Source organism: Coenobita brevimanus, chromosome 5 (assembly GCF_032717465.1).
Source record: "Coenobita brevimanus isolate Jiangsu-jjx chromosome 5, ASM3271746v2, whole genome shotgun sequence".
In the NCBI taxonomy this organism is placed as follows: Eukaryota; Metazoa; Arthropoda; class Malacostraca; order Decapoda; family Coenobitidae; genus Coenobita; species Coenobita brevimanus.
Genome location: NC_136958.1, coordinates 3,160,332 through 3,176,875, shown reverse-complemented (window position 1 = coordinate 3,176,875; position 16,544 = coordinate 3,160,332). Strand labels below are relative to the sequence as shown.

The 16,544-nt window shown below is 44.9% G+C and overlaps 1 protein-coding gene across 1 annotated transcript in view; it reads left to right on the top strand.

Moving 5' to 3' along the window:
• LOC145397849 (uncharacterized) overlaps positions 1-12,350 on the top strand; it is a 132,510-nt gene extending 120,160 nt beyond the window's left edge. Inside the window, exon 4 of the mRNA XM_080270887.1 lies at positions 11,790-12,350. Coding sequence (XP_080127013.1) covers positions 11,790-12,350 — 561 coding nt within the window. The remainder of the gene's footprint in view (positions 1-11,789) is intronic.
• The last annotated feature ends 4,194 nt before the right edge of the window (positions 12,351-16,544 follow it).

Below are 16,544 nucleotides of genomic sequence, written 5' to 3'. Positions count from 1 at the left end.
GGGGATTTATGAGGGGAGGGGAGGGGAGGGGAGGGGAGGGGAGGGGAGGGGAGGGAAAGAAATGAAATGAATGGAAAGGAAAGGAAAGAGGAGGGGAGGGGAGGGGGAGGGGAGGGAAATGAGACTGAAGTGAGAGGAAGGGATGGGGAGGGGGCAGTTAGAAAGGGAGAGGAGGAGACGGTTGAGCAGGAAGGGTGGTTGGAGGAGAAGAGAGGCGAGAGAGGAAGAGGGAGGGGATGGGGAAGGCCTAGGTGGGGGGGATTAGGTGTTGGATACAGGGTAGGGGGGGTTGGGGGAGGACAGAAAGAAAAGGATGTAATGGAGAGAGATGGCTGGAGAGGGGGGGAGGCAGGGGGAGGAAATGGCGTGGGGAGGAAGGAGAGGAAGGGTGGGGACAAAAGTGAAGGGGAAGGCTGGGGAGGACTAAAGAGGGGAAGGAAGGGGAGGGGAAGGGTGGGGGTGAAGACGGGAGGAAAGGTAGAGGAAGATGTGATTGCCGAAGGGGAGGGGAGGGGAGGGTTAAGGAGGGGAGAGGAGAGGGGAGGGGAGGGGAGGGGAGAGGAGAGGGGAGGGGAGGGGAGGGGAAGGCAATAAATCAGGCAACAAATGGTAAGGTTGGGTAGTGTTGACAGCTGTTGCGGCCCTTACCTGGGGAGCCGAGGGGGGAGGGAAGAGGAAGAGGGAGGAAGAGGAAGAGAGAAGAGAAAGAGTGGGGAGGAAGGAGGAGGAAGCAAGGAAAAGGAATGGGGAGGAAGAAGGAAGCGGCAAAATGAGAAGGAAGGAAGAGGTAAAGAAAGGAGGAAGAACGAGAAGGAAGGGCGGAGAGATAAAGAAAGGAGGAAGAAGGAAGGACGAAGAGCTAAAGAAAGGAGGAAGAAGGAAGAGGCAAAAAGGGCAAGAGGAAGAGTGGAGAAGGAAAGAAAAGGAAGCGACAAGGAAAGAGGGAAAAGATGAAGAGTACATGTGAAAAACAGTTCAATTTTAATACTATGTTTACAGTTCCTTTAATCTACAGAAATCTAAAGCATCATTATCATTATCGTATTCTTATCATTAGTGCCAGCTGGGCATATATTCTGGTAGTTATAATTATCCTAAGTTACTTCCTCTTAGCATATTACAGACCCATCGTAGTGACAAGGTTAAAAGTGTCTCCGTGCTATGATTACCACCTGTCAGTCATACAGCTGATTTACCTGTCATTCTGGATGTATTGGGCTACAAATTGCACGTAAAAGACTATCGCCAATTACGCTGTTTTATCTAAAGAATGAGACCCGTATTCTCGTCAGTCATATCTTTTTTAACATCGACACAGATTGCAAGAATAACACACAAGAATACAGGAACGGCGCAGGATCAGAAATAAATCGGAAAGGAGAAGGTGTTAGTAACTTCCTATACGTGCGAGAATACCTGAGAGGTGTGACTGGCGTGATTAAGATAGTGAATGAGCAACCCACATTTCGCAACATCTCTTCTTCTGCGATTTATCAGGACAGTCAATGAATACTCACATCTTAAGACTTTGTTCACTGTGACGATATTTGTGGAACTCCTTCAGGTAAAATTCATCAATGGGTCGTATTCCAAAGCGCTATAAACATTTCTTAACACCTCATCTTTAGCGATTTATTCCGGACAATGAACCTTACTATCCTCTTATATGCTGCTGATGGAAATTGTGTTCATATTAAGCGATACTAAGGTGTAATACGCAAAATACGACTAATTCGCTGAGGAAGAGGTGCAAAGAAGCCTCCTACGTCTCTTTAAGAATCGGTCCTACGAAGCAAGACACAGGTCCGTATTCTCGTCTGGCAAGGAGGCTCCCTAACACCTTTTCCTAAGCGATTTATTTTGCTTGTAAGTTATCATCGCATTTCGTGTTGCTTAAGTCACTCTATTATTGCCACACTGCACAAATAAGGTATGAAATTATATTAGCTGGCCGGATCCAAAACTAAATCGCTATGGAAGAGGTGTTAGGGAGCCTCCTTACTGAACGAAAATACATGCCACAGTTTCATTCCTTTATTCCTGTTCATTCATTTTTAGTTCCACCCCCTCCCCTCTCACAATTCTTCCCTTCCTCCCTCCCTCCTACTTTTCTCTCATATGCCTTCCCCCTCTCACATTCCCTCCCTCCATCCCTCACTTCCTCTTAATCTCTCTTTTTTTTCCTTTCATAATCCTTCCCTCATCCCTTAAACTCCCCCCATCTATCCCTCCTTCCATCCCTCATAATCCTTCCTACTTTCCTCTCACAATCCTTCCCTCATCCCTCATAATCCTTCCCTCCTTCCCTCTCTACCTCCCTCCCTCCTACTTTTCTCTCATAATCCTTCTCCCTCACACATTCCCTCCCTCCATCCCTCCCTACTCAGTGACGCCAATATATGGTAATAACACATCCCTTGACCATTTTCCCCTCCACCTCTCCCCTTCCTCTTCTTCCTCCTTTTCTCAACCTCTTCCTTTTTCCTCTCATCTCTCACTTATACTATCATACTTCTCTTTCCCTCCTTACTCCTCTCTTCCTCTTCTCCCTTCCCCCCTCTCCCACTCTTTCTTTCCTCCCTCCTCCTCTTCCCCTCCTCCATCGTTCGCTTCCACTTCCTCCCTTCCTCCTTAACTAATCCTCCATGCTTCTCCTTTTATTTACTGCCTCCTCCTCCTCCTCCTCCTCCTCCTCTTCCTGCCTCTTCTCATATATCATCACATTCCCCATCTTTCCTATTCACATTTTTTTTTTCCAAGTTCTTGTTTGTTTTCATTTGTTTTTTGTTTTTTTTTATCCTTTATTTTCCTCCTTTTCCTCCATTTCTCCCGTTCCCTCCCTCCCTCTCTCTTTCCCTCCCTTCCTCTTCCTTTCCCTCCTACCCTCTTTCTTTCCCTCCCTCCCCCATTCTTTCCCTCTCTTTATCCTGTTCCCTCCCTCCCTCCTTCTTTCTCTCCCTCCCTCTTCCTTTCCCTCCCCCCTCCCTCTTCCTTTCCCTCCCTCCCTCCCTCCTTTCCCTCCGTCTTTCCCACAAGCGGGTACTAGTAATAACAGAGCAGCTAATGGGAAAGGTAAAGAAAGGTGTGTGGAAGGGGGGTGTAATGAGAGGGGGTGAGGAAAGAGAGAGAGAGAGAGAGAGAGTGTGTGTGTGTGTGTGTGTGTGTGTGTGTGTGTGTGTGTGTGTGTGTGTGTGTGTGTGTCACCAGACCCTTCACCCGGCATCTCAAAGGCCGCCGTAATATTGGCACCTGGACATCTAAGGAATGTATACCTGGGGGGTTCTCTCTCTCTCTCTCTCTCTCTCTCTCTCTCTCTCTCCTGGAAAACCACAATATTCCAAGAAATAAAAATGATAATAACACCTTGACACCTTTCCCTAAGCGACTGTATTTGTATATTAAACCTTACTATCCTATTCTGTCATAAAAAATACTTCCATTATCGCCAGACTCCGCATAAATAACGCGCAAAAGGAAATTAACCATCCATATGCTAAAATAAATTGCTGAGGAGGTGTTAGGGAGCTTTCTGAACCAACTAGAGTATGGACCTATGATATGAACAAACCCAATTATTATTATTATTATTATTATTATTATCATTATTATTATTTTATGATGAAGATGATGGTGATGATGATGGATTCTTCTTCTTCTTGTTCTTCTTATTTACTGCGACAGTAAGATATCCCAAGGTTTTTACAAGGCTTTGGGAGTGTAAAGGAATTATTGACCACGAGTGTACTTGTGCTTCACCATGTAATTCCACGTAAAGGAATGTAATGATTAAGTACAGTTGTTATTGTTGTTGTTGTTTATGAGGTGGGATGGGGTGATAAGGGGGTGGGAGGGGTGGGGTGATGAGGGAGTGGGAGGGGTGGGGTGAAGAGGGTGGGGAGGGAGGGGTGGAGGGGGAGGGGGATGGATACAGCGTGGGAGAGTGAGAGGCGGAAAACGGGTGGGGAGAGGGAGGGGAGGGGGGAGAGAGGGAGAAAGCGAAGAGGAAAAAGGGAAAAAAAAAGAAATGCTATGGGTAACAGAAGGAAAGAATGGCAGGAGGTGAAAGGACGAGAGAGAGCGAGAGAGAGAGAGAGAGAGAGAGAGAGAGAGAGAGAGAGAGAGAGAGAGAGAGAGAGAGAGAGAGAGAGAGAGAGAGAGAGGTGGCAAGATGTCCCCCTTGTCCTAATTGTCTTAATCACCAACACGGTAAATTGTTTTATTGGCCTCTTGATGTGTCCGAGGGAGGGGAGGGGGAGGAGGGGAGAGGGAGAGGAATGAATGGGAGGGGAGAGAACAGAGGGGGAGATTTAGTACAGAGAGACTGAATGAGGAGGAGGAGGAGGAATGGAGGGAAGAGAGGATGAAGGAGAATTATTATGGGAATGGACGTGGAGAGAGAGAGAGAGAGAGAGAGAGAGAGAGAGAGAGAGAGAGGTAACAATATCTGGGGGGTTTTCTATTTTTTTATTTATTTTTTTTACTCTTCATCCAAACCACACACCTGTTCAATATACCTGCCTAAGATACTGTACACCTGTCTAATATACCTGTCCATCCTTTCACCTGTCTAATATACCTGTCCATTCTCTCACTTGTCTAATATACCCGTCCATTCTCTCACCTGTCTAATATACCTGTCCATCCTCTCACCTGTCTAATATACCTGTCCATTCTCTCACCTGTCTAATATACCTGTCCCAGCCTCTCACCTGTCTCAGTCTCACCGCGACAGAGATAATCCTGTTTTTATTACGGGATATTCCGTAATTAAGAAGTTCACAGTCACTTGCTGAGGTTGTAAACAGCTTGACTTCTTACCTGTGTGTGTGTGTGTGTGTGTGTGTGTGTGTGTGAGAGAGAGAGAGAGAGAGAGAGAGAGAGAGAGAGAGAGAGAGAGAGAGAGAGAGAGAGAGAAATATGATGACAGGTGAGGAACTGAGAAAGAATGAAAGAAAGGATGAAGACAGAGAAGGAAAGGGACAATGTAGGAGTGAGGGAAGGCAAGAACAAGGAACGAAACGAAAAGGAAAGGGAAAAATGGAAAGGAGGGAAGGTGGAGGAGAAGCATGGAGAGACGGAGGAAGAGACAGAGAGAGAGAGAGAAGTAGGGACACTAGGAGGGATTAGAAAATGAAGGAAGAAAGATAACAGGATGGAAGATGAAGGAGAGAAACTATTGTGAGAAAAGGAAGAGACGGAGGAAGGAAAGGAAAAAGGGAGAATAGGGAGGAAAAGAAAGACGAAGGGTAGGGAGGAAATGATAAGGTACAGGAGGGTGGCAAAGAGGGAGGGGGCGAAGAAAGGTGTGAGGAGGGAGGAAAAGGAGAGAGGGAGGAAGGAGGAAAGGAAGGTGAGAGAGAGGAAGGAGAAAAGGAAGGCGAGAGGAAGGAGGGAGGGAGAGAAAAGGGGAGGGAAAGCAGGAGAGGAGGAGGGGAGTCAGAGGTTATAATTCACCCAAGACGAGGTAAACAACAGACCAACCTCCCCCTCTCCCCTCCCTCTACCTCTCTTCCTCCCTGCCTCTCCCCTTAGCCAATACCCCTCACCCCCCTTTCCTCCCTGTCTCTCTCCCTCATTTTCCCATCCCCCTGTCCTGTCTCCTTCACCCCCGTCCCTCTCATTCCCTTTTCCATCACTCTTCCCATTTCTTCTGTCCTATACTCCACACCCCTAGCCCTTCCCCCCACTTCCCCTTGCCCCCTACCTTCCCTTTTATCCTCCCTATCCTTGCCCACACATTCTCCCTCCCCTCTCAGCTCCCCTTCCCACCGCCTCCTCTCCCCACTTGTCTCTCCCTTCCATCAATTGTCTCCCCTTTCTTGTCTCCCTTTTCATTTCCATCCCACTCAACTCAGTGCCTCATATCCCCCCTACCTCCCTTTCCCACTCTCTCTCTCAGCAGGGAACCAAGGGATTTGTGGGAATAAGCTTATCAATTATTATTCCCAGTTGCTTCTTGCATCATCACCCCCACCTCCGTTATCATCAAAGGCCTCTTCCATCCTTCTCCACTCTGACTTATTAGTTGTTAGCCTACTCCACCCTGGCCCATTATATGAGTGAACTGCAACAATTATCACTTTATTTATACCAGCCACTTGTTCATTATTTCATTTATTATCAAAGAGTAATGTTTAGTCAATTATCATTTATCATCATTATGTCTGGCCACTGTACTATGTCTTAATATTTATTTTCTATACATTATTTTTTGTGCTATTTTTCTCCATCATATTTGAGATCATTTTTTTCCCTTTTATTATTCTTCTCATTCATATATTTGATTTACGTACCCCCCCCTCTCTCTCTCTCTCTCTCTCTCACCTGCCCCTCCTCAATCACCCCCTCTCTTATCTCCGTACCTGCCCTCTATAATTAATTCCTCAAACCTTTTTCCTTGCTTACCTATGTTACCCTCCCCACATCAGTATCTGCCCATCCGTTCATCCATTCTCCTCCCTACGTTCACAATATTTTCCTCGTCCCTACGTTCACAACATTTTCCTCCTCCTTACGTTCACAATATTTACGTAGTGTACCTGGCTGGGCACTTTCTCCTCCACGAACGGATGAGTTTGGTTGGGTTAGTGTGTCGGAGTTGAGGTTGGGTTGGGTTGGGTTACATTAGACTAGGCTTGGAGAGATTAGCTTAGGTTAGGTTAGGTTAGATTTGGTGAGGTTAGATCATGTTCGTAAGAGTTGTGCTGGGTTAGGTTAGGTTAAGTCTGTTAAGTTTACGTTAGGAGTTGCAGTGTTCATCCCGGGAGGAGAGGCCTTGTGATAAGTGGCTCTAAGTAAGGAGATGAATGTCCTTCCATTTACCCCCTTCATCTTCACCCAACACTCCTTTACAGTCCATACCTTCTCATTTTCATTTTACTTCTTCTATTTGTCATTCCATCCACCTTCTTCTTATTCCCTTATCCTATCTTAACTCTTCTCCCGTTCTTTCATCGTTTATCCTTTTAGAGACTTGTTTTTATTTTTCGCCTTTCTCCTTTATTCTCTCGGACTATTTTCTCGTAAGGTACACAGGTATGTAATGAGACGTGTGTGTGTGTGTGTGTGTGTGTGTGTGTGTGTGTGTGTAATGACAGGCTGGCGGGTGAAGAATGTGTACATGCGAAGGGCTCTGACGTACACACTGATAACGTCACACCTGGGCACCCGCGTAGGTACACACACACACACACACACACACAACACTTCTTACTTTCTTCACTCACACGTAAACTGCATATTTCTGTAAACCCATCACACACACACACACACACACACACACACACACACACACACACACACACCGCAAGCAAACCTTATCACCTGAGCTATTTGTAAGCCCCGTCAGATAACACCAGGCCCTACCACAACCACAATTTCAACCACAATCAAATACCACCATTTCTACTACAATCAACTACAAGACCTTCCACCACAACTTCCTACCACAACCACAATTCGTACAATCAACCACAACAACCATTTTTTAGTCACAACCAAAAATTTACTCTTCTTGCACAACCACAACCACCCACCACAGTCACAGTTCCTACCACAACCACTACAACCAATCGCTTTCCACAGCTACCATACCCACAGTCACCTACCACAATTCCTACCACAATCCCATGCACCACAACCACAACCAACACAAAAAATAATGAGATAATGAATACGAAAATACAGGAAGGGGAATGGGAAGAGGAGAATGAAAGAGGAGTATGGGGACGAGGAAAATTTTGATGGGGAAGGAGAAAATGGAGGAAGAATAATGGGTAAGAAAGAGAAAGAAAAGACATGGGGAAGTGGGGAAGGAGAATGGGGAAAAATAAAAAAATGAGAAATGAAGAAGAAGAAAGGAAAGAACGACGAAAGGAAGAGGAAAGAGAGAACACTGAAGTGGGGAAGAGAGTGAGGAAAGAGGCAAACGATGAGAAGGGAGGGGAGGAAGATGAGGGAGGAGGTGATGAAGGAAGATGTATGTCAAGGATAGTGTGTGTGTGTGTGTGTGTGTGTGTGTGTGTGTGTGTGTGTGTGTGTGTGTGTGTGTGTGTGAGAGAGAGAGAGAGAGAGAGAGAGAGAGAGAGAGAGAGAGAGAGAGAGAGAGAGAGAGAGAGTGGATGTGGGCTGTATAAGGGTGAATATTAGTGTGGGTAGAGTGTGTGGGTAGACAGCATATGGTGTTGGCACACTGCATGGGCAGGTTCAGTTATGTTTAGTGTGGGTGTGTGTAGTGTGGGTGTGTGCAGTGTGTGTGTGTTGTGTAGGAGTTTGTAGTGTGCAGTGTGTACATATGTGTGGAGTGTGTAGTATAGGTATGTGCTGTGTGTATGTGTGTAGCGTAGGAGTTTGTAGTGTGGGGTGTGTAGTACAGGTAGGTGTGTGTGTGTGTGTGTGTGTGTGTGTGTGTGTGTGTGTGTGTGTGTGTGTGTGTGTGTGTGTGTGTGTGTGTGTGTAGTGTGGATGTGGTTAGTGTGGATATGTGCAATGTGGCTGTTGCAGTAAGGATGTGTGTAGTGTGGGTGAGCAAGTCACTGTCTGGACGAAGGAGGACGGGTCTGCCTTACAGGTGTGGGCGGGCAGGGGCGGGTATGTGCGGGCGCGGACGGGAATGTGCGGGCGGGGACGGGAATGTGCGGACGGGGACAAGTATGTGGGGGCGGGGACGGGTATGTGCGGGTATGTGAATAAAAGAACAGATGCTGATTTTCAACCTTAGAACATATATGCAAGTGTGGGCGTAGAATAACAGATGTGGGCGTAAGGAAACAGGCGAAAGACGGGTGTGGACGTGAAAGAACAAGTGTAGGATACAGGTATGGGCGTAGAAGAACAAGTGTGGGCGTGAGGGAGGTCGGGTGGGGGGATAAGGTATAATTAAGGGTGATACATCTGGTGTGGGCGGGGGAGTGGGTTATCTGATGGGCGGGATGGGCGGGGGGGGCTGGCAGTGGGCGGCCCCCGTTGATGTGTAGCCCCCGCCCCGCCCCCTCCCCGCCCACACACATACACACGCAAAAGCTTACACACAGGAGCATTCAAACACGCAAACGCTCAAACAACACACACACACACACACACACACACACACACACACACACACACACACACACACACACACACAATCCATGTCTAGATACATCTAGCCTTTACTTAACTGGTAAATCTAATGCCACACGTTTGAAAAATCCAAGAGGGCAAGTCTACATACGGTACATACATTACACACACACACACACACACACACACACACACACACACACGAAGGTACACATTTTGCAACTATAAAAAAAAAAATAGGATTAGGCGTCTGGCAATATAAAATTGATAGACTTACAAACATCAACAGACAGACAGATGAGCAAAGACAGGCAGAAACAGACAAATGAAATTGATATACATGTAGACAGACAGACACAGATAGAGTGACAGACAGACAGATAGACAGATAGAAAGATACAGACAGGCAAAGACAGTAAGGCAAACAGACAGACACAGTGGCGGTGTTACATTTACCAGCCTGTAAAAGTACAAGGTCGAGCAGTGCCCTATGTGCTTCTTCTTGTTTTTGTGTACACTCTTCGTTTTTATCACTGCTTCTGGCCGTCTGGTTCTTACTTTTTTCTTTTTTTTTTTCTTACTCATGACATTCCTGAACGCCTGTCTGCCTTCACTTGTTTCGTCTACTGTTAATCTGTTTACATTTTAATTCCAGTTAATGCCACCCTATTTTACGTATAATCTTTTCCTATACTTCTTTTACCGTATCTTAACTTGGCCCAGATTTTCGTCCAGTTTATTCCACGTAGCCCAGTATCAGAAACGGACATTGCTACGGCTCTACATTTCATGGCACTTTTTCGTGACTATAGCATCATCCTCTAGTGTTAATCCCTTGTTACAGTATTCAAGATGGAGAGATGACGATTTTAGGCCAAGTTAAAGGAGTATAGTACTGAACTCTCCTTCTATACGATCCAGTCCTTTATATTTTACCTTAATTCACCGTTATCCGATTCTGTTACACCTGGAGAGAACACCTGTACTTAAAAAAGGTTGGGGTGCGGCCATACCAGCTCGAAACACATGGTGATCGACAAGATGAAACGAAGCCCCGGGTTAAGAGCTGCTGTAATTGTTAGTCTTGAACACTGGTCGGGCCCCGGAGCCTTGTTTCCTCTTGTCGATCACATGTCTTGGTAAAAAAAAAAATAAAAAAAAATAAAAAAAAAATCCCCCACCAAGATACCAGCGCCTTTTAACCTCTTCACTCCGATGACCTACTTAATTTATGCTTGTTACTTTCTGACGAGTTTTATTTATGCTGAGAGAGAGAGAGAGAGAGAGAGAGAGAGAGGGAGGGAGAGAGAGAGAGAGAGAGAGAGGGATTTTTTCAAACAGGGGGGATAACAGATTTCATTATGTCGTTCATGTACCTGAGATTTTTCGTACAAAAAAAAAGGAAAAAAAATCGTCCGGGAGTATAAAGAGGCGCCCAATACGTCATCGGACTGAAGAGATTATACATTATTCATGGTACCATTATACAGTTTTATTCAGTACTGGAGACAGCACCCCGTCCCTCACTAAAGTCTTCCCAAAAGCTAAATAATAATAATAATAATAATAATAATAATTAATAATAATAATATCATCATCATCATCCCCCCTCTTTTCTCACCCATAGTTGAGGTGAAGTAGGGCCCAGAAAGCAAGCGGAAAAAAAAAAACACGATAGTGAACTAATAAAAAACATGCCAAACGAAAATGGGCCACACACTCACTCACTCACTATTCAAGCCCCCGGAATCCTAACTCCAGAACCATCCACACATATGCTTTTCATTTACGAATATACAACGTACTAAAAGCTTGCGATAATCTGTTAAGCGAAGCAAGTCTATCGCACGTAACAATCTATTAGGGAAGAGTGTGGGGGAGAGGGGAAGGGTGGGGAGAGCAGAGGGGAAGCAGTGTGTGGGTGTTAGTGGGTGTGGGGAAATAATGTGGGTAGATGTGGAAGTGTAGGGAGAAGAAGGTATGTGCAGGGAAGGGGGAGACGGGAAGGGAGAGAAAAGAGAGTGTGTGTGTGTGTGTGTGTGTGTGTGTGTGTGTGTGTGTGTGTGTGTGTGTGTGTGTGTGTGTGTAGTGATCTAGAAGCTGGTGACATCCTAGCATAGCCTAATACAACTAGATTTGAAAAAAAAAACTAGATTCATATTTTTCCCATATTCCAATATTTTTTTTTTCTGAGTCTGCATTAATATCCATTAGAAAAAAAAATAATGAGGTGGTACAGCCTATGATGGAGATGAAAATTTCCAGGTAAACCTAATCAATTATAGCGCACAGGTAGCCAAAATGAGGTAACAGCTGTCAAAAAAAAAACTTAATTTTTTGAAGTTCTCCATTAACTTTTCCTTTATGACCGGATGCTTGGAGGACATGGATTTTCATTTTTGGTATCCCTTTTTACACTTTTCTTAGTGTTTAAAAATGTTTCAAAATATCAGGGAAAGTTAACAGGCTACCCAACATACTGAGAATACAAGGTTGACTTAAACATTAACAATACCAGCTAACCAATTATTTTTCTTCCACCAAAGAATAAAGTGAGGTAGGCTATAAACAGGTAAGTAGTATAGTGTAGAGGTATACGATAGGGACAGTTATTTAACAATGAAGAGGTATACCGAAGACGGCGCAGTTATATAATAGTGTAAAGGTATATCGAGGTAGGCGCAATATCCCCCCTCCCCCCTACTAACCCCTCTTCTCGTGTGTTGCAGATCAAGATCTGGTTCCAGAACCGGCGCAGCAAGTACAAGAAGCTGATGAAGGCGGCACAGAGCGGCAGTGGCCCCAGCACCCCCATGGGCGCCCCCATCACACCGGGATCGCCCCTGGCAGGCTCACCCCTGGAGGGCGCCTCACCCCTGGGCCAGCCCCTGCCCTCCTCCACCCCGCAGAGTGTGTCCCCAGCACCCCCCACCGCACAGAGCCCCCCAACCTCCCACCCCTACCCCACCATGGGCCCCAACACCACACACGCAGCATCCTCACAGGGGCCCTCACCATCAGGATCCTCCCAGTCGCAGCAGGGACAGGGTGCGGGGCAGGGTGGCGGCGGTGGAGGGCAGGGGGGGCAGGGGGGGCACGGGTCCTCCTCCCAGGCCCCTACCCCAGGCCCTGACCACCTGCCGCCCTCCCTGGCCGCCGCTCTCCCCCCCACCCTGCCGCCAGCCTCCTCGCCCGGCCTGGCACACTGGGGCGACATGAAGCCTCCCGTGTCCATGCCGTACATGTACTCCTGGTACGCCGCAGACACCCACAACAACCTCCTCACATAGACACCCACACCCACACCCACATCCACACCCACGCCCACATCCACCTGACACACACCCACACCCACAAGTCACCATACTGTACTGCCCGTCTGATCCACAATGCCCTGCCTCACCATTCTCGCCCCAGTCGGCCCCGTCCCGCCACTGTTTGCCCCAACTCTGCCCTTCCTACCCCAGCACTTGTTTGCCCCACTATTCTTGCCCCAGTCTGCCCCGCCCCACCCCGCCACAACTCACACTTCTCAGCCACACCCACTCAACTCCGCCCCTCCTTCAGGCAGACACCCCCCCACCCCACCCCACCCACCAAACGAGATACAGGAGCAACTTCAAGATCTCCACCTCGCTCCCCCGCCACCCCCCATCCCTACCCCACCAACCGAACCCCCCCTCTCTCTCTTGTGACTCAGTGTCGAATCTGTACAAGGACTTTCTCACAGCACCAGACTCTCTCTTCTTATATATACGAGAATATATATATATATATATATATATATATATATATATATATATATATATATATATATACTTTTCTGTACTCCTATCTCCATTCCCTCTCCCATAAAAAAAAAAAAACACCTCCCTATTTCTCTCTCTCTCTCTCTCTCTCTCTCTCTCTCTCTCTCCACACAAAAGGATAAAATGTGACACAAACGGCGGCAGAAACGAAGACCATCCCAGAAGGCCTCAGGTGTTTGTGGCAGGTGTGTGGCAGGTGTGCGTGTTCTGGTTTGGGGTTCAGGTGTGTGTCGCTCCGACACACCACAAGCAAACAAAAACAGACATGCGCATCGAGAAAAACACAGAGAAGTGAAATCCAAAAATATATAATGCAAGAAATGGATATGGAAATAATCACTGAACTGTGAAATGAAAAAAATTAATAAAAATTGTGAGAAAATACTGAGAAATAAACCTTAGAGCGAAGTAAAGTAAATAAAGGAGTAATAAGAGCGTGAGGAATATAAAGACGAAATTGATAAAAAAAAGAAAAATATTGTGGTGGAACCAGAAAAACTTGAGACAACGTTGGAAAAAACACTGAAAAAAAAAATCAATACAGGAGAAATAAAGAAATGCATGGGAAAATAAACGAAGGCGTGAGAAAAAGACTATAAAGAAAGAAAACCATAGAAAAAAAGAATATGAAAAAAACGAATGCGTGTCAAAAAAAAAGTTAAAAAAAAACACTTGGACAAAATAAAAACTGAAAATAAACATGTGGATGAGGAAAAAAATGTGCAAAATGAAGAAAATAAAGACAATAAAGGAAAACAGCCTCAACGTGGGAAAAAAATAAAATAAAATAAGCAGTAAAGATTAATAATGAAAAACAAACAAACGTGAGCACAAGGGAAATGAAACAAGATGAAAAATATGCAGAGAAAATGAAACAAGGAAGAAATGAGAAACTAATTATCCACGGCAATGCCAGGTGAGCATAAACACTGCCAAAATAAAACGAAGAAAAACGAAACAAACAGAAGATGTGAACGGTATACAGTGAAATAAGCGAGAAAAAAGTTACATAATTTCTCCCATAACAAACAAAAAGCTTCCTCAAACAAGGGAATTTCTTTGCTTGTTTGTGCCAAGGTGTGTGGACTCCAGAAGCAAACAAGGCGTACAAACAAAGTGAGGAGGATGGAAATAAAAACAAAAAAACAGGGAACGGGCACTCCAAACGGTGTCCAGATGGTGTTTGTTTAAAGTATAAGTGTTTTAATCAGCTTTAATGACCAATATTGCGGAGGAAATAATCTTTATGTATAGACAGAATCCAAACGTACACACAGAAAAACACTACATAAACACATACATACATACATACATACATACACATAGCACGCACACACAGGCACCCATGCATACGCGGATACACACATACACATAGAACATATATATATATACAGGCATCCATCCATACACATACAACACAAAAAGCATACACGCAAACACCTATACTACACATAAAACGTACATACAGGCACCCATGCATACACAGATACACACATACACCTAGGACATACATATACAGGCATCCATACATACACACAACACAAAAAACATACACGCAAACACCTACACTACACAACACGTACATACAGGCACCCATTCACACACATACATACATACACTTAGAACACACACACACACACACACACACACACACACACATCAAAACGCCCCCCATTCTAACTGCTTCCCCTCCTCCCTTCCCCCAAACACTTTCCTCCGTAATCCCCCTCCCCTCCACATCCCCCCCCTCCCTCTTCCCCCTCCTCCCTCCTCTCTCCCTCCCTCCCCCCTCCACCTCTACGCTTGATGCTTCATAGTGATCGATGATATACGGCGTTTGGTACTGGCTACGTGTCGGGGAAGGCGAAGAATTATGGAACAGAGGGAAAGAAAGGAAATAAAGTGATAAATAAAGTAGGAAAAGACTCAATTAAACCCTTTCAGTACGATGACGTCATTGTTAACAGCCAGACGATTTTCTTCAGCTTCAGAACCCCTCCCACAAGCCTATATTCAACCCCTTCAATCCGATGACGCGTTTCTTTATATTTCGCTCTATTTCCAGATCATATCAACTCTGGATGGATTTTTTCGACCCTTCATCAGCCCCTTTACAGCTGAATAAAATCGTTTGGAGGATGAATGGTGAAAAAAATACAATGATCAACCCCTCCAGTCCTAAACATCCCTCCCTTGGCAAAAAAATCGTCTGACGTTACAAATAAAGTAAATTTGTATCCTCTAGTGGAAGGGATTCACCGGGACGATTTTTAATGTCTCTTGCTACCTCCAGACGATTTATTCAGCTCAAGAAGGACTTAGAAAATGGAGGGGTGAGATTTACTTTCATCATTCATCGAATCATAATTTCACTATCCGCTCTCCTCAGCTGAATAAAATCGTCTGGTATTATGAAGAGGGAAACCATAAAGTCGTCTGGTATTAAGAGTATTAAGAGAAACAAGTGATATTTAGGGGAAACCTGAATAAAATCATCTGGTATTACGAAGGGGAAACCTGAATAAAATCGTCTGGTATTACGAAGGGGAAACTTAATAAAATCGTCTGGTATTACGAAGGGAAAAGATGAATAAAATCACCTGGTATTAGGAAGGGATAAACTGAATAAAATCATCTGGTATTAAGAAAGGGTAAACTGAATAAAATCGTGTTATTACGGAGTAAAATCGTCTGATTACGAGAGGGCAACTGAATAAAATCGTCTGGTATTAAGGAGGTAACTAAAAATCGTGTTTTTATGGAGGTAACTAAAAATCGTCTGGTATTATGGAGGTAACTTAAAATCGTCTGGTATGACGAAGGGGAAACGGAATAAAATCGTCTGGTATTACGACAGGGGAAACTGAATAAATTCGTCTGTAATACGACGTCATCGCTCTGAAAGGGTTAAATATGAAGATCCTGATATCACATTTAGTAATAAATAATAAATAAATAATAATGTTACAGTAATTATGATAAAGGTGATGATAAATAGATTAGATACAAATAATGACAATAAATGATGTTAATAATAAAGGTTCTATTGATGTGATAATTGTGTATTAAAGAATGAAGAGGAAATAAAATATAAAAAGAAATAATTGTAATAAATAAAGCAACAGTATGTGGAATAAATAAAATAAATAAATGTGAACGAACATATATGAAACAATAAACAAATAAGTACTGAGCGAATCATTTTGGAATACATGTAGATCCTTGGATAGCATTTTTCAGTTAGTTTCGTCCATATTTCAGTGTTCTGCGGTGATAGTCGTCTTGTTCCACCCGCTCTCTCTCTCTCTCTCTCTCTCTCTCTCTCTCTCAATATATTCTTTCCCCTCCCTCCCTCCTCTTCCTCTCCCCCATTCTTCCCCCCCCCTCTCTCTCTTTCCACAATATCTTCCCCCTCCCTCCCTCTCTCCTCCTCCTCTCCTCTCCTCTCCCTATTCACTCCTCTCTCTCTCTCTCTCTCTCTCTCTCTCTCTCTCTCCACAATATTTTCTTCCCCCTACCTCCCTCCCTCCTCTCCTCTTTCCTCGTCTCTCTCTCTCTCAACCACCAACCCAAAACATATCACAACAAAGCATTACAAGAGAGTGAATGAATCTTTATGAAACACACTCCCTATCCCTTCGCTCAGGGTGCCGTCTCAAGTATCGTTCAGAGTGA